General features: G+C 39.8%; 1 protein-coding gene across 8 annotated transcripts in view; it reads left to right on the forward strand.

Annotated features, from left to right (window-relative positions):
- The window catches only part of HDAC4 (histone deacetylase 4), a 426792-nt gene that overhangs the window by 142015 nt on the left and 265751 nt on the right, over positions 1-19026 (forward strand). For all 8 annotated transcript variants that reach the window (XM_019492149.2, XM_019492145.2, XM_014594242.3 and 5 more), the window contains one exon: positions 13636-13707. In XM_019492149.2, the coding sequence (XP_019347694.1) occupies positions 13636-13707 (72 nt within the window). The remainder of the gene's footprint in view (positions 1-13635; positions 13708-19026) is intronic.

Here is a 19026-nt window from a genome sequence, read left to right on the forward strand (position 1 = left end):
TATGCAAAGACGGGCCGCGGATCGCCCCTCCCAACTCGCACTTGGCGGCGGGATCGGGGCCCGGCCCGCACATGTGTATTGAGGGAAAATGGATTTTATGCTGGGATAGAAGCACATTGCTTTGATTCCTGCTCCGCAGTGCAGCTGCTGTGGTATATCTGTTTGGGCAAATGAGGGAATCAGTTGGCTGAATGGCTCATTGTTCTTCACTCCAGAGGTGTTACTGATCATTTTTCTTTTTTAATGGTTTTATGCACCACTAATCAGTATCCTCATGTAGGGCAATTTTTCTGTACGCTAGCTGCTGGTGGTTTCTCTCTTCCTATTTCACTGCCCCAGAAACTTGTTTAGCTCTTTTTGAAATCATAGATCCACTTATGGAGACCAGTCTTCAGGAGCAGCTAGGGAATCATCTTTAGTTAAGCAAGGAAAGGGAGGGTGAGCCAGCTCAGGGTTAGCTCTGTACCTGTTCTATGCAGCCATAGGTCTGGAAACCATCTTCATTCTGTCTTTCAAAACAAGCTGCACATTATATTCCAGTATATGTATGAGACAGGATTTGGTAGCTTCCAGTTTCTGATCTACTTAACAATCTATTACAGCACTATCTTGTCTTAGAAATATATTCTAATGCAAGTGATTTCTTAAATTTCTTCTCATTCATAGATTTTTGAAATCTTCATCTTTGTTTAGCTTTTGAACAGGTCCAATCAACTGAATCTGATATTGATTGATTATTGTGTTTAGGAGGAGTTGCTTTATCTTCCCACTAGGAAGCATGAAGAAAAATAAAGGAAGCTGGTGTAGGAAGCTGAATACAACTCATTTACATCTCCTAGCTTAAAAATATTACATTTTCATTTGGATGTTTATCTCTGCATACCTTTTGGACTGTAATAGTTACTTGAGCTTTTCCTCTACTGATGTAGTTGGTTGGTGATTAAACTTGCTAATAATATGACAAAGGTCACATACATTAACTGGGTGTTATGCATTACAGTGGCTCAATATTACATGAGCTCTGTCAGTTTTCATGTCACTAGGGGTGGTACAGGGATGCAGGTTGAAACTATTATAAGTATCATGCCCAAGTGTCATTGGATTTCTGACTATATTTCTGAAGGAGCTAAGGGAAATAAGTCATCTTATTTTGCAAGGTGCTGTCAACTATCACTGAGTTCAGTGGGATACTTAGCATCTCTGTTGTGGCATTTAGACATATTAATGTCTCAAGTAATTGATACTGTCAAGGGCATTAAGGAGATTTAGAACTTAGATCTGTCTAAACCTCTTGCATCCCAGAGACAGATGTCACTGTGACCCAGTTTCTATTGTATCAAAGAGAAAAAGCACTGTTGTAGAAAATAAAAGTATTTTGAGAGACAGTTTTACTAAGAAATGACAGTGTGGCTTTATATGCTTATATCAGTCATTGGTGGTGAAAGCTGTAATGTTGTTAGACATGGGATGTAAACACTGAATATGAATATTGTATTAATTTGTTTCTGTGTGGCCAGTATCTTAAATAATTCTAGATACCACTGTATATAGTCTCTGTGCTGTTACTCCATTTCATTTGTCATCCACTTGCACCCCCACACTCCCCTGTTTTGCTTTTTGGTATCCACATTAAGTTCTTAACCTCACAAATTCTAAACTGGTAAATAGTGCTTTTTTAGCATGCTTGCTTATAGCAAAAAGTATGATTGTATTTTAGGCAATAGCTGCATGCTGCCTAGGCACACTGGAATTTTTATAGTAGTCTTATATCAGTCAGCTCCAATTGAATATGTAACTGGCGTTTCTACTTGGTATTTGTTGTAAATCATAATGAGAGAAGGAAGTGAAAGATGCTTTCATTCTGTTAGGCCTTTTTCTTTTTAAATGCACAGTGCATCTTCCATTTCTCTTTGCTAATTAAAATGCCATTACAGTACATGTGGTGCTACAGTCCAGTCCAGGGAGAGATCCAAAAATAGATTTTCAAGTGCAGACAAATTGGAGAGGAAATATGCAAGGATTATTTTCTCATAGGTTTTAGGAAACAGAATGCTTTTCTGCCTTTAATTGCTTTTTTTTTTTGCTTCTAAATGTTGAAGATCGACTATATCCTGTAAATTCGAAGTGAATAGACAGATAAATAATACATTTGTGATAATTACACTTCTCAGTAGTAATATAACTTGCTGTTATACAGGGTAGTTGATAAATAACATCAAATTATAATTCAGGAAATGTTAGTGGGCAACATTTAATTGTCAAGAGTAGGTTGAAATAGAATATTTGGTACCCTAAATCTCTCATCTAGTAGTGCCAACTAAGGGCTCTCCATGAGCTGAACTAGTTTACCTCAATAAAAAGTGGTGTGGCTGTATACTGTGTGTCTTTTGATAACAGGAGGGTTTGTTTTCCTCAGTAAGTTGCTTCATAAGTTTAACAGATGTTTTATGTGATCCCAGTTTTGTGTGTAGCAAAATAAAACTAGATATTATTTAGATATGGAACATGGCCATTCAAGAGTCTCTCTGGGTATGTATGTAAAACAATTAATCATTTGTTGATCAGTGCGAACAAAAGTGAGGAGTTTCCAATATTACAATATAAATATTTGATGAAGTTGGATGAAGTTGGTGAAGTTTGCCCTGTCCTGTAGCTCTTTGGGTTCAGGTTTTGTCAGACATGGTGGGGGAAGAAGAATGTAACAGCAGAAGCCTTTTCTAAGAACATACAGCCTTTGTTCCCTAAGACAGCAGAGGCCAATGTTTTTGGCAAGCATCACCACAAATTAACCTCACACCCTCTGAGTGCCACTGATTCCCTTCCCCTGCCTACTTGGCTTCTCTATTGTCTGTTCCCTACTCCATCCATTCTGCTCCTCTGCTTTCTGTTCCCTGCCCTGTGCTCCCTGTCTGATTTGCCACTCAGTTTTCTGCTTCCTGCCCTACGTGTCTCTGTGTTGCCTGTCCTTTTCCTGGTCTGCCGCATGCTACACACTGGCTGCCTGTACCATTTGTGGCACCTGTACTGCAGATTGACCACCCCTGGCTTTAGACTTCAAATGTGAGATTTGACCAAGAGCATACCAGCTGACCTACTTGGTGATAGCTCATGCAGAGTTTAGTATTGTCTCTTAGGTTTTTGTGGTAACTTGGTTGGTTTGAGTTCCATGTAAACACCTTTTTTTAATTGCACCTAGAAATAAATTACGATAGTGCAGTTTTTAGGTCAGGGGTTTCAAACAGATGGTCTGTGGGCCAGATCTGGCGTGCTGTCTGGTTTACTTGTCTCACATGGCATATCCAGATCTTGATGCATTTCAGCTTTCTTTTTTTAAAATTAAGTTTCTAGAGCATACTGCAAACTAAGAATAAACTGTACACATTTTCCAGCCTGCCGTCTGAAACAACAGTTTAGAGGTGGGCAATCTCTCTTCATTGCTCACCAAAATGACACTGTTTACAGAGCATTGTAATTGATTGTTTAGCAGCTGGAATGAAAGGGGTGGGACTGTCTCCCAGGCTTTGGGAACTGATTCAAGAAAGGAAATGCAGAAGAGAGGAAATGGCAGTGGAGAGAGTCTGATTCTGGATTTTGTTTCGGTTGCACCACCTAGACAGATTGGTTCTTTTGAGTCTTAGTCTAGTTCTGACTTGAAGCAGGTTAATCTCAGAAGTTCTGTGTTTACTGGAAAGTAACAGCTTTTTATCTTTGTTTATATTCTCTCCCCCTCTCTCTGAGCCCGTCTCAGTGGCTCCAGGACCTCTCTCTGGCTTTTCTGATGTGGTGACATAGCCCCAGTTTTTCTTTATATTGAGAATAGGCCATGCTATCTGGGGTCTTCTGCTTCAGTGTCCCTCTGATGGCTGTTCATATCCAGGGTTGCGACGGGGTGATTTGCAGAAAACCAGTCCCTTTTACTTCTCATTAGATGTAGTGTTTGTTCTACCATAGCGACATAGATTGGCTTTTTTGACACTTTCTTGACATAATGTCGTATGTAACCTAAGCCTTGAAGATTTCCTTGGAGGAAGTTAGTCTGGTGGCCTTTTTCCAGCACTTCCACCAAATAATTGTGGTCTTGCTAATCGATAAGTCCTCAGGGGACCCTGCCAGTGTAGTCTGGCAAACCCTGGCCTCTTGTTTCCTACTTGTGAGACCACTCTGGGTGAAAACCGTGTTCCTCTGTAAGCTGTCAGTTTTGAATTACTGATTACCACGCTCTTGCCACGAAATATTACTTGTTTGAGGATACTGTCCACTTTGTGGACAGCCTAAATCAGAGTGCCATCAGAGTCCAAAGAAACCTTTTTTACATAAAGCCTAAGAGGGCTAAGCTGTAGCTAAGATCTCACTTCAAGTGGCTTTGGACCTGGCAAGCACTACCTCCAATTCTATGACTGAGAGGGGTTGTCATGATGAATTTCCCCTACCTACAGGAGTCCAGTTTTTACAAAGAGGTCCAGAATATTGCACGAGCTCAGTGACAAATCCAATGAAGTGAGGTACATGCTGAAAGAATCCAGAAGTATTCCACATTTTGTTTTTGATTGAAGTATACTCTCTCTTTCTTGAAAAGGAAGCATCATATCAGATGCATACAGTCTTGGTTGTGAGCAGAGTACTCACCAGGTAAGCACCCTCTTAAAAATGAGCGTAGCAGTTTCTTTCTGTGGTTCAACCATCAATTCAGTGTGTGCAAAGGAATGTCATCTGTTCTCTTGCAGTTTTCACTTATTATGGTGAGAGATTAATCTCTATTAGGCGAAGGAGCTCATGTTGATGACCCCTAGGCTCAGGCTTTGTGGACAATGGAGAAGATGAGACTAAACGTTTACTAAAGCTTTTTCTTTGTTAGCTAGTGGGAGAGAGCATACCCACTTCTGTCCTTTTTGCACTTGAAGAAAGGTATGTTGAGCTGCATGTAATCTACACATTGATAGTAAAATAATGTAAACAGGCTATGTTAATTGTTTAATCATTGGGATGATTCAGTAGAACAGTGTAATATTCTACATGAAAGATTGATGTCCCAGCAAAAGCCACTTTTGGGCATGACTTGCCTATCTTCACCTGCTGACATACCAGGAACTTTGAAGTATGCTGTTTAAGTTTTAGGCCGAGGCATCCCTATGAGCACTCTTGAGACCTTAGTGTGTTTGGGAGCAGTTGCTGCATACTACCCCAGAGCAGCCTCATCAGCTGGGTTTGGAGTATGTGTATAGATCGGGGTGAGCAAAATGCAGCCCGCCAAGCCGTTCTATCCAGCCCATGGGAACCCTAAAAAATTTAGAAAATTTATATTAATCTGCCCCTGGCTGCCTCTCATGCACCCCTCGATGGCTTGCCAAAACTCAGTAAGTGTCTCTCCACCCAAAATAATTGCCCACCCTTGGTATAGATGAAGCATGTTTGAGATGCTAGTGAAGAGTGATATGGTCTACCGCAGTCAGGGACTTCAGGTGAATAAACAATCTCTGTTCTATTATAGCGTGAAAAGCCCAAAATCATATTGAAAGGGAACTTCAAATTCTGTAGACTCTAGATAACAGTTACTTCACTGTGACCTTAACTTTTTAGTATTAAATAAAGGATAGGAAAGGGAAAGTAATTGGCATAGCCATTAGTCTGTTGGGGTTAATTACTTGGATTTGAAGGTGATAACTATCTTTACCAACAGCAGACACTTACTGCGCTCTCTCCTGAGCACACGGGCTGTTGCATGCCGCATAGTAAGTGTAGGAAAGGACCTCAGTTATCCAATCTATTTTATACTGAGGCAAGATCAAGTACACCTACACTATCCCTGATGGAAGCTTATCTAATCTGTTCTTAAACATCTTCAATGAAGAGGATTCCTTAACTTTCTTAAATAGCCTTCTCTTATTACTTAGCTATCTCATAGCCATGCAGCATTTCCTAATGTCTCATTATTTTTTTTTTTAAATTAAGATGATTTCTCACCCCATTGGGCAGGGAGAACAACTGATAGCTATTGTCTTAACAACCGATTAGTCACAAGTGTTACTTTTTTTCCAGTTACCATCACACTGATTCACTTAGTTTGTGGTCTTCTGTAAATCCCAGCTCTATTTCTTCTCTACTCTTGTCTAGTCCAGCTATTCTCCATTTTGTATTTGTGCATTTGATTTCTCCTTTAAAAATTACAGTTCATTTTACTTGTCATCTTGAAACTTAATCTTAGTGATTGTTAAACCCTTTCTTCCATTTGTTTTGAGACCTATTTTGAATTCTGATCCTGTCTGCCAGAGTTCTTTCAACCTCTGTACTCTGTCATTTGCAAATTTTGTAAATACTTTCTGTTCCATCCTCCAATTGTTAATGGAAATACCAAATGGAACCAAATCAAAGACAAATGTCGAACTTGCTCAAAATGTTTTGGGGACTTTGGGGAACCATTGGGAATGGAGTGTGGTTTTGTCAATCAGTTAGGATCATAGGAAGGTAGGGCTGGATGGGACCTTGTGAAGTCATCTATTCCAGCCTTTTGCTCAAGGCAGGGATTAGCCCTGACTAAAACCATTCTTGCCAAGGGTCTGTTTAACCTGAACTTGAAAACTTCCAAGGTTGGAGATTCCACATCTTCTCTAGGTAGCTTGTTCTTGTGGGTGCCGAGTATAGCCGGAATGGGGCCGCGATGGAGTGGAATTAGGCACAAACGCGTACTGGTTGAATTGAAAAGAACTTTACTTACAAACTGACGTACAGGGACTTGCGTTGATGCACACAGTGTAGGCACAAGCAAAATCACCGATGTTTTCTGAGCATGCAGGGTGCAGGGTACGTCGGGACGGTTGTCAATGGGGAGTGGTTGGTGGTTGATCAGGCCCCAATTTTGCTCCAAGGTACACGAGGAACTCGTTCCCAACGTACACGCGGAGCTCTCCAACTTGGGCAGAAACTACCCAAGCTTTTATACGGCCAGTGAGCCAATTGCTAGCTGTCGGTATGAATAATTTATAACGAGCCAATCGGTAGCATGCATCCAAACAGTGCAACTGCTAGTTTTGGCGGGAGCTGATCACTGCACCAAGGCTTTTCCTGCCGTAGCAAGGCATCCCTTGCACCGAGCACTCTCATCGTGCTAAGAATTCTGCTGTGTCGAGGCACTTTTAATCACTAAGTACTGACAGTTATAATATTTGAACGCCCTCATAGTCGGAAAGTTCCTTCAAATCTCCAATCAAAATTTCTTCTGCTGAAACTTGAGGCCATTTCTCCTAGTGCTATCCCCCAAGATCATGGAGCAATGCCCATTTCCATCCCTTCTGTAATCACCCTTCAGCTATTTGAAGACTATTATCAAATCCCTCCTCAGTCTTTTGTTCTCCAGGTGTAGTTCTTTCAGCCTTTTCTCAAGCCTTACCTCCCAGCCCCCTAATCATTTTTGGCCTTTTCCACTGGACTGTTTCTAAAATGTCTACGTCCTTCTTGAAGTGTGAGGCCCAAGACTGGACACAGTATTCTAGGCAAGTCCTCACCAGTGCTAAATAGAGGGAAGAATCGCTTCACCTGACACGAGTGACACTGCTGTTAATACAACCTGGTATGTGGTTGGCTTTTTATTGTAGCAAGAGCATACTGTTGTCTCATATTCAGTTTAAAATCTACTGTAACGCCTAGGTCTTTCTCTGACGTACTGTATAATCGTTCCCAGTATGTATTTATGCATGCAGTTATTCTGTCCCAAGTGTAGGACTTTGCACTTGTGCTTGTTGAATCTCATTTGATTGATTGTGGACCATTTCTGTAGTCTGTCCAGGTCATCAGCATATTTGCTAAGTGTGCTAAGTTCCCAGGGTCCAAATCATTAATGAAAATATTACACAATGCCAGACCCAGGGCAGAACCCTTTGGGTACCCCACTTGAAACCTTCTCCCAGCAAGACATTGAGCCATTGATGATTACTTGTTGAGTATGATCTAACCAGTTATGTATGCACCTTACAGCGCTTTCATTGAATCTTTATTTCCGTAATTTGTTAATTAGAATGTTGTGAGAGACTGTGTGAAAAACCTTGCTAAAGTCAAGGTATATCATATTCCCTGTTCTCCCCCTGTCCACTGAGCCTGTTACCTTATTGTAGAAAGAAATCACTTTGGTCAGGCATGACTTGTTCTTGGTGAATCCATGCTGGCTGTTCCTCAACCTTGTTTTTCTCTAGGTATGCCCATCTAGTTGTGTGCCCGTGTAATGGTTTGACATAATTTGTTTTCGGCAAAACCATATTGTTTGCTGTTTGTCACCTAATTATCTTCTTGGTTCTTATACATTGATTACCATATTTCATAGTTTACAAGTCGACATGGTGTATAGATCGACCCCACTTTTCTGATCCAAGAAGTACTGTGTGTACAGTACTTTTAAGCACTGTATGAAAATTTCATTAATAGGTCTTATTTGCAAATAATTTGATTAGGTACTTGGGAAAATGAATTTAATCCATGTAACTGGAATGTTTATAATACTTTACGTTGTTTTACTGCCTGCATGTCTGGTGGTGGTAATAAGATTTTTTTTAATGCTCTCAAATCAGGGCACTGGTTCTTGGAGCCTGAGATCAGTGAGATTTGGATTAGACCTCTAGTATTTGGATATTTTGACCCTGATGTTAGCCAATGAATTAGTCATGTTTTAAATCTATACATCTCAGTATCCAAAGAATCGGCAAGAATTGGCTAGGTACGTGATCTTCAAAAGTGGTAGAGTGTTGTTATCCACTCTGCCTTTTTGTAGCAAAACCATTAGTTTTTATTTTCAGACGTAACCTATTTCAGAGTGTGTTTGGTTGTATGAGATATTTGTTTTTGGAAGCTTAGGGAAATCATAAGACTTCAGATCTATACCTGAAAGAATCTAGCTAGTAGAAGAGAGTCCCTAAAAGTGCTTTTTAAGTTACCTGGCTATTTCACTATTTTTATTGACAAAGATGAATGGCTTGTCATGGGGTTAGGAGAACAGCAGAGTCTATAACTTTCTATAGAAATGACTCATTGAAGGGTCATTAGCATGTAGATACTATCTGTGCCACTTATTTCCTATAGTAGGACAAAGAAGCCATGGCCACCATTACCTGTATTGCCTCCCCCTCTGGAAAAAGAATCAGGGAAAGAGTATCCAAGAAATAGGATACCCTCCCTCCCCACCCTCTCTCTAGCATATTATGTATAATGTTTTATGTAGTTATACACGCTGCCCCTATTTCCTGGCCCTTTTTTTCCTCTCTCTCAGGGCTGGGGAAATGTATAAAAGTGGGAATTGGGGCAAAACTTTCTTTGGGTAATGGAAATTTGTTTTATTAATTTTGACATTTGTAGATCCATAAAGTTTCATATCCTTTTGCTTGTTCATGCATATTAGCATAAAATGTTGTAGGGCATTTCTTTTCTATCGTAAAGGTCAGTTGCACGTCATTAGAATTATGAACGAAACGTTCTCAGTAACCATGGTAAGAAAGGAATGCAACAGAAAAAGCATTTTTCTTGCTCAGGTTCAGACTCCCCCAGGATTGCTAGCTTGTTTTCAGTGGAGTTCATCTTGTATTATACTTATGGTTATGTTTGTTTTTCTTTATATAGACTTGTTTCTTGAACTATAGAGAGTGCTTAATTACAGTCTAATAGTGTCTGAACATTCCTTTTCCAAAGGCTCATAACTTTATTGAATTTCCACTAGGTTTGCTGTTGGTAGAATAACTAATTACCTGTTCTGGTTTTTGCATTTCACTTTTTGGAACAATATGCTTCAGTCTGTTTTTTCAAGAGCAAGAGAAAGAAAGAAAAAAGCAATCGAGCACATTTTGATTTCTGGACAGTAGTAGCACTGTAGGTGGAGGAGGAGGAAGTACATTGACATTTACAGGGAAGAGAGTTCTTAACCTGGATTTGTGGCCTTTTGGTATGTGGTGCAAGTCTGACCGATTTGATAGTTATAATGGTTTAAATATTTTTTTCCAAGCACATGTGGTAACTTCTTTTTAGAAAAGATTTTGGAGATCTTCCAGTATTCTGCTTGCCATAGTTATATCTGCTTAATAAAAATATTTACTGTTTTAGTCTTTATAACAAAGATTGTAATAACCCAGTTCTTTTGATTCTTGATACTTGAGTTGCTTTCAGAATCCTTTTAAATGAGTCTGTAAGAGAACACAGCTACTTTTGCAATATCTAACATACTTATGATTCATTTCTGTGGCTATGATTTATATGGTTGATCAGCAGCATCTAACTTGCATTAACACCTGATCAGCTTCCATTATATTTTGTGTGGGCTTGAACTAGATGACTTCTGGAGGTCCCTTTTGGCCCTACTTCTCTATGGGCACATTTACACATGCTCTGGGGGGTAGGGTAGGCAGCGATTTAATGAGAGTGGCTCCGAGAGCTGCTCTAATTAATTTAAAGCACTGCCATGTCTCGTGTATCAGCATTACCCGGCTTAAAAATAGCAGTGGGGGCGCTTGAACTTAAGCTTGTTTGATGAGATTTAGTTCAAGCATGCTCGCCGCTGCCTCCCCCCCCCTTGCTTTTAAGCAGGGAAATGCTGATGCACAAGACGCAGGAGGCTGCCGGAGCGCGGCAGTTGCCACACTCCAGCAGACTTGATTAATTGAGTCTGTGCCGAAGCAGAGCAGCCTCTCTGCTCGTGTATAGACACCCTATGATTCTAAAACTAGTTTCCCTAGACAGACGAAATTTACAGTTGTCTGCTGATTATAGAATAGGCATGACCTGAAGAAGAGTGCTGTTTTCCTGGAAGCTTATCCTAACATCTCCCCTCCAAAAAAAACCCAACACATTACTTCTTGGAGACTGGAGACCCAGACCTCCTAAAAATATACTAGGAACTGCTATCTTCTCCTTATGGTATCTTACTTCTTCCTTTCAGTGTAGAGATTTTATGATTTTAATATATCAAGTATTAAAGGATCTGTGGCTTGTCCTGTTTGGTTCTGTCCTTGGGATCTATATTTAAGGAGTTTAGTGTCATAGGGAAAAGATTTCAACTTTAATTTTTCTTCATTACTTTACACTTTGTTACTTTTAAAAAATGATTTGGGTGTGTTTAACCCCAGTTATTTGGGTGTATTGTTGGCTTTTTTTAACCTTTATTTTTTAAAAATGCAAGTGCTAGAAACATACGTCTAAATTCTTGAAGCTCTTTTAAAGATTTAAATTCATAATAAAAAAATACTGATCTGTTGAAATGAATAGTCCATGTCTGTACAGCGTGAGATCAGATCATAACTGTAGTCACCTCATGCTGGTAAATAACCCTGGTTAAGTGTCACTTCATCCACTCTCAAAACATTCTTCCAAAAAACAAAACAAAAGAGTACGCCAGATGGCTTAGAAATTGAAACCTCGGCGCTCTAAGGGGGTGGGGATGGGTTCTTCTACAGCCCAGGAGGCTGTCACAGAAATCTCTGCCAGCCACTCTTCTCTGTATTGAGGTGGCTTTAGTTTCAACAACTATGATCAGAGCTGTGGTGATAGCACAAGAAGGGGGACTTTACTCCATTAATCCAGGACTAAATAATTTATGGCTTTGAAGGTCAAAATCAAATTCTGTATTCCAAATGCAGGGGTTTAGGTTGTAGCCGTGTTGGTCTAAGGATATAGGCAGACAAGGTTCCTTGGGTGAATTTGATATCTTTTATTAGACCAACCCAAATGGTTGGAGAATAGTTATTAAGCAAGCTTTCGGGTTCAAAAACCCATTTGGGTTGGAGAATAGTTATTAAGCAAGCTTTCGGGTTCAAAAACCCTTCGTCAGGCTAAGGAAGCTGCAGCAGTTGGTGTGTGCTCTTCCAGGAAGATATATTATAATATATAATAACTATTCTCCAACCATTTGGGTTGGTCTAATAAAAGATATCAAATTCACCCAAGGAACCTTGTCTGCCTGTATTCCAAATGGGAATCTAAGAGAGTCTGTTGAGCACATCTGCTGCTAAATATAAAGCTGCTTAATAAGTGAGTTCCTGACTTATGCTTCTAAACAGCAGTATTGCCACAAATACTGTGTTTTATATTAGGCTAACACTGAGCACTGAGGTGACAAAAGTATGCATAGGCTGGATGAATTTAGCATCCAGGAGTTGAACTGTTTACTGAGCATGCAGATGGGAGAACATGCTCTTGGCTATTCCTTTGCAGCCTCTGGTCTAATGCTTCCACAGAGTTTTGAACTTGTTTCATAAATAATGAATGCACATCCTCAGTTAATAGTACTGATATAATTTTAGTCATTTCTTCCTCAGACTTACTGTCCTTAGTTCTGCTTTGTCCAGGTAATGTGTCTGCCAGCTAACCTGCACCCATAAAAGTGTATATACCTTCTTAGTCGGACCTCAATCACTTTACTGGCTATTGTATAAAAAGGAAAACACTTCAAAGCTATAGACCACAGGGACAGTACTATTTTTTGAAAGAAAATGGTCATAGCAAGTCAGTCAATTTACTGATGCTGGCCTGAGACTACCTATGCCCTGATTGGTACCAAAAGACAAGTAATGCACACAATGAGGAAATCTTAATTATTTTTTTCCCCACAAACTATTCAGAATAGAGAAACCATGTAGCACAGATTATAGTGTGTTTTTTATTTATGAAGAATATTAACATGTAAATAAAGAATAAAATTGTTGCAGTCTCTCTTGCTTTGAACGTGAGAGAGCCTGTTTCAGTATTTCTAGAACAGTATACGGTTTCATCACGTTTTATGTGTATAACATAAAATTCAGCAGAACCCTGGAGAACAACAAGCTAAATAAAGAGGAAATAGCTTTGGGACAGTGGCATTGTCGGGGAAAAAGTCTTGGCTTTTAAAGAGTGAAGAGGCACATTTGAGTTGCACATCTTTTTTGTATTCAGACAGTAGTTGTGCATTACACCAACTAGAATATTCTATTTGATACAGTTTATATCATGCCATCGTTTTGGTGTTTTTATTTTTGTTTCATGTTTTTTCGGCAAAATCAAGAAGTCTTATCTGGCAAACTACAGTAGTTGCATATAATATCCTTTTTCTTTAATATTCTATATACAAGGTATTGTTGAAACCTTTCTATGGAGAAATGCTCTGTCTAAAAGGTTTTCAGTGTTTAATTTACAAAACAAATGTTTTTGTAAATATCTCCTCTGAGAGTCAAACCATTGCAAAAGAGGACTTGTGATGCATATCTATGCATTTTAATTTCCTGCAGTGTTTGTCAGGTTTCTTTACTAGTGTATTATGGCTGTTTTCAGAATTTTCTTCCCAGGGCTGTTTGTTAGCAGCTTCACCATATTGTCATTAAATAGAAAATGAATAGCCATGTAGTTTCTCTGTGACAGGGCTTATTTACTCCAGCCTTTGTGTAAGATTGACAAGTCAAATCTCCTTGGGTTCTGAAAAATACAGCTAGGCACTGAATGCAGACAAACCTAGAACACAATTTAGACTGAAATATATCTTCTTTGGGGTTTTGAATAGTAATTGTTATGCTGCTGCTTTCATAGTATCCTTTGTGAGTTGTGGAATTTGTATTGTTTTGTCATGTTACATTGTTTAGCTATTATAGGCATTCCAAAATCATTAACTAATTAATGTGAACTGTTTCTTCCATTTTCCAGATGGACTTTCTGCCCGAGACCAGCCAGTGGAACTGCTGAATCCACCTAGAGTGAACCACATGCCTAGTTCTGGTAAGAAGGAAAATGCCTTTTTTGACAAGTTATGTTACTTCAGAAAGAAAGACACGCAGAATATTATTTTATCTTGCAAGATAGATAACATTATAAGTGTAAGTTTAGTGGATGAGGACTTGAATTATTCTGTTTTCCTAGGGCAAATAAAAATTGTACCGAAGTGCTGGCTTCTCAGAGAAAAGAAAGGAGGAGAAAGATGCAGGGAGTCTTAGGTGGTTATTTCCCTTCTAGGTGACCAGGGAGACTGCAGAATGGCTGGAACTGCTAGGATTATTCACTCGAAATTGGGGGAGTGCAAAAGAAAGGAGGTAGACCAAAGCAACATGTGGAGTACTACAGTATTTTCACAGGATAAGAGGGGAATTGTGAAACAACAACTTCTAAGCTGCTGCTTCTGCTAGAGGAGGAAGAGTGAGGAGTAGAATTTTTTCATGGTGAAGTTCAGCAAAATAACCAAGCCCAGCATAGACTAATTTTTTTTTTTTTGGGTGGGGGGTAGCAAAATGAATTACATCTGTTTTCTTTCTTTCTTTTCTCTCCCCCCCCACCCCTTGCATTTTTTTAAATGGTACCATATGACAGGATTTTCACTCTTGGCTTTCAAGAATATAATCGGGAAAACACCCAGGGCATTTAAAATTTGACCCAGGAGAAAGCACATTTGTACTACTGGCTAGAAGAATCTACCAATTCACAGCTGTAATGGTTAGAGTTGTGGAAGACTAGGCTTGTCAGGCCAAAGGCTATGCAGCATGGTGGAAAAAGGCATCCAACCAGGTCTATTTTCGTTCACAAGAGAAACATTGGGAATTTAAAAAGCTTCTCTCTAAGGGCCAAGATGTGATTTAGCCTTGGATGTGGATGGTGTAGTTGTGAGGTCACTTGCTTCGGAATAGATGTTTTCAGGTGTTCTGGGCATCAGGTGTCTGAGTCGGTCAGGTTAGAGGCCTCTTCCCATAACTCCCTGTGACTTGGCTATGGAAGCTTGGCTAAAGATCAAGGTTTGCAGCTGTGTACTAAGATGCTTTTAATGGTCAAATACTGAGAGGTTGCAGATTAGCTGTATGATGGAAAGCAGGTGGGAGGCCTGTTTTTAGAGCTTATATCTTGCTTCTCATGCCCTCCCTTCATGAGAGGGATGGCAAAATCTCTCTGTAGAAAGCCAGACCTTTCAAGGTCATAATTCCTTTTTTTAGCAAACACTGAAAACATGAGGGTTTTTAAAGTGTTCTACAGGGTCAAGTTTGCCTGCTGCTATCAGTAGTGTTCCAGGACTTGCCCATTTGAGATGGGCATTGATTTTAATTCATGTGTTTCAAGTAATATATAGTGCCAGACAAAACTTGGGCCCCAAGCATTAAAGTTCTCTGAAAATCCTTCCTTTCCTTTTTTTCCTAAGCCATCGGATATTGCAATAAATCTCATTCTTCCTAAGGGAACACTTGGCACTAAGTGAAAATTAAGGTGTTATTTTGGGTATACTTCAGTAGACAAAATTACAGAACAGTTCTGACCCAGATAGATTTTTGGGGTCCTGAATAAATATCTGGGCAAATAAAACTTTTAAAAATAGTAAACTTATTACATTTTAACATTGAACGTGAACTGGTCTTTGAAATGTGCATAAATTTGCCAAGGGACTCTTATGTTGATGATGAGCTTTTTTGGATGAAAACGATATCCCTATCCATGTCCTCTGTTATGTTAAAATAACCCTAGCCTTTGATCTGGAGAGATTAAAGCCCTTTTAAAACAGGAAAATACTCTCCCAACTTATTTCTTTTTGACACCAGCTCACTAGGTATTACTGCTGTCAAATAGACTAGGAGGATAGGTAGCTGAATAATTTCCTTTTGTTAACTTTGCACTGGCATGAAGCTAGGAGGTTGCTCCATTGGAGGTAAGTCTTCCAGCACTTTTTCAAGGAGTGATGTGGCCCTTTACAAAGTGGGACTGCCTAGGTTCAACCTCTGAAAAATCTCACTTAGTGCCTTCTGGTCCAGAACTTATTCCCAAGATAAGGGAAATGAAACATTTTGTTCTCTGTCCTCTCTAAGAAACTTTCACTTTATTTTAACATGACCTTTGTTTTCCAAATACAAGTCAAATGTGCTTTTTGTCTCCGTGTTGTCTCCTAAGAGAGAGGGTTTTTTTGCGGAGCCAAGGATGTACAGGAAGCATCATAGTTCTTTTCAGTAACAATATATTCAAGGAGTGAACAATACTATATGTGTCATGTTGAAAATCTCCCCGCCCCCCACCATTAACCTGGTTTATTACTACTTATTCTGATCTTATGTGCTTTCTTTTGGGACATCCCTTGATATTCGCAGATAAATGGAAATATTTATCAATAACTTAGTTGGAGGTTGGAATCTTTTTAGCATTTTCATTCTTTCCTCCTGTCTCCCATAAATGACTAGAGACATCTTAAAGGTAGTCCTAGATTTACATATCTGTTGTGGGAAAAGGGCATGGTGGGGGGAAAATTGAGGCCCTTACAGTGTGGGAGGGAGTGGAGCTGCAGCTGGTGCTACCCAGCTGGGGTGGGACATGGGACAGAACTCTGAACGGTTTATTGGAGGAGCATGGGGTGGGGGGCAGCTCCTGCTGTTGTATGCACCCTGGTGAAGGCATGGGGAGGCATGTGCTCCCTGGATCTGTGCGCAGGGTGAGGGCAGGCTGCTGCTGTGGGCTGGAGCCAGGGGGTGGCACCAGGCTCTTCCCAGCAGGGGGGTTGGGCTGGGGCTTCACTCAGGGCGGACAGCGGAACTGGGAAGGGGGGCTATGTGTGGGGGGCTGTGACCACCCCAAAATTCTCCATAGCTCCCCCAACCCCTCCGTAGCCCCTCCTCCTAGTGCTGCTACTGCCTGCCCCAAGTACAGACCTGGCTCAGTCCCCCTTCCAGGAAGCAGCCCCTGGCTCCAGCCCACAGTGACATTCTGCCCTCTCCCATGACTCCCTGGGTGTGTGTGCAGCAGCGGCACCCCCCCCCCCAACACCATGGAGAAGCCGCTTGCGGCTCAGTCCTGCACCCCACCCTGGGTGGGCAGTACTTGCCCCACTCCCTCCCTCCCCATGGGGGGCCTCGATCTGCTGTCCCCATGCCCCTTCCTCAGAACAGACTTACCAGCCAGACGCTGTTCTTTAAGCTGCCAGGCTGCTTATTGGCAGTCAGATCGGTATCGGCCGATAAGGCTCGTTAATAATTGGCCATCGATTTTGGCCCAAAAAATCTTTATCAGTGCACCCCTAATTATTTTGGAGGAAGTGAAGTATACTTGATAATGTATCATACTATTCATGGTAGAAGGATTTTTTTAATAGAACTAAAAGATCCTGTGTCTCTGAATGTTCATTTCTTGTTCAGATCTGCTTAACTGAAAACACTGTCCCTGTCTCTTATCCTTCAGTCTAATCTGTGATCTGCAGTGTCCTGGAGGAGTGCAAATGACTTGGCAGCTTGTGCTAGGAGAAGATAAAGGATGCTATTTTTGGAAGGGTGATTTAGGAACTTAAACCTCATTGGCTTTCAGTGGGACTCAAGCTTCAAAGTGACTTGGGTCTTTTTGAAACGTGTACCTGTGGCCTCTAATATAGTAGACCTGATCCACTGATGGCTTTGAAAAAAAGTTACATTCTTTTGAGAAACAAAATTACATGAATTTTGTGTTGTGTAAAATTTGGGTTATAACAGAAGAATTTTAAAGTTCCCAAGTAACAGTAACTATAATCTTACCTTGGTAGCTGTGCTGCAGCAGTTAATGAATAAACGTATTTTCATGTATTGTTGATGTGATAAAAGCATTATAAATGAAGCAATTTTGACTTTTGCTCACTAGGAACACAAGATTTTTAATTGTAAAGGTCTTACTGAATTTGTTAGTACATTAAAATTTCTAGTTACACCTATTTGTAGTCTTCAGATGATGAAATGCATTGATGCTGCAATAATATTTGGAAGTCCTAAGAGGCCTGGGTGCCAAACTACTAGTTCCTTTTACCCAAAACTTACCGAATTTTTTAATGTAATGCTGCTGTGTCTTCATTTTTATTTCCTGAATTCATAAAAGTTCTTCACAGGATCTGACATAATATAGTTTGGAAGTTTCATCATGAAGCCAAGTCATTAGCTGAGAAATAGCTTTTGACATTTTTTTTTTAGCTCACAGAACAAGTAGCTGTCTTTGTTTTTTCAATGGATGTGCACTAACAGTAAGAGATATGTTGAGAGATCATCATGCAGAGTTTAGCACACAGATAAGGGTGCTTTTATTTGTATGTTTGATCTGTGGCTACACCACTTGAATGAAAGCATCTTTATTATTATCATTCTATAAAACTAGGTCTCCAGTATTAAATACAGGTTATCTATTAAATACAGATAGTCCATTTCAGGATATATGTTAAATTTTATGATGTATTGTAGATTGCCTTCCTTCCATATCTTATCAAACATCTCCATTAAGTGTACTTTTATTATTTGGATGAGCTAGATTTTTTTTTTTATAAGCCCCTAAATTTGATTCCTTTTTAGATAGGCTTGAAACAGTAGTTTTCTTGTCAGTGTAAACTTTGTTGTTGCTCATTTTGCTACAATTGAAGGTAATCTTGAGCAATTTCTCTACTATTGGAAGTGTGAAAACAACCTGATGTATATAATTTGCAAGAAAAGTGCTAGAGTGCACCTTGGGAATTTATTCTATTTAAACTTAAAAGCTTTTACTTTGAGTACTGTGCAAATGGGATTAATTGTCCACAGTTTATTAGTCCTTTTATCTTCATTATGCAAGTCATGACTGAAAAGTAAGGTTCTAAGGTTCTAGGTAGTGTCTCCATAGCATATTCCACTATGTTGACTGAGTTTGTTCAAGGAAAGTCTCTCTTCCAAAACATTTTATCTGGATAGTTTTATTGGTGGGTGTAGTTCAAGGACATGTAATGCATCAATTACTGTAAAAGAGTTGTAATAATAATACGATGCTTATAAAAATGAATTTAGACCTGTGCTTAAGTGCAACTTGACAGGTTCTCTGTGCTGTAAAATATAAATGTCAGAACAGGCTGCCACCTTCTGCACTAGTTTCAGCTTCTGAGGATGAAGCCACAGATAACATTATCTATTGCACCACACCAGGTGATGGGAATCTTGGTCTTAATTGGCTAAATAAACCTCAGGTACTGAGCAATTCTTATAAAACCTCTAGGGGCTGGTAGTAAAAATGATTCTACCCCCTTCCCTAGTAGTGTACCCAGAAGAATTTTTCAACATATTACTAAAGAAGCCTTTCTTAGGTCCTCAGAGATCCATATTA

This window comes from Alligator mississippiensis, chromosome 4 (assembly GCF_030867095.1).
Source record: "Alligator mississippiensis isolate rAllMis1 chromosome 4, rAllMis1, whole genome shotgun sequence".
Taxonomy (NCBI): Eukaryota; Metazoa; Chordata; order Crocodylia; family Alligatoridae; genus Alligator; species Alligator mississippiensis.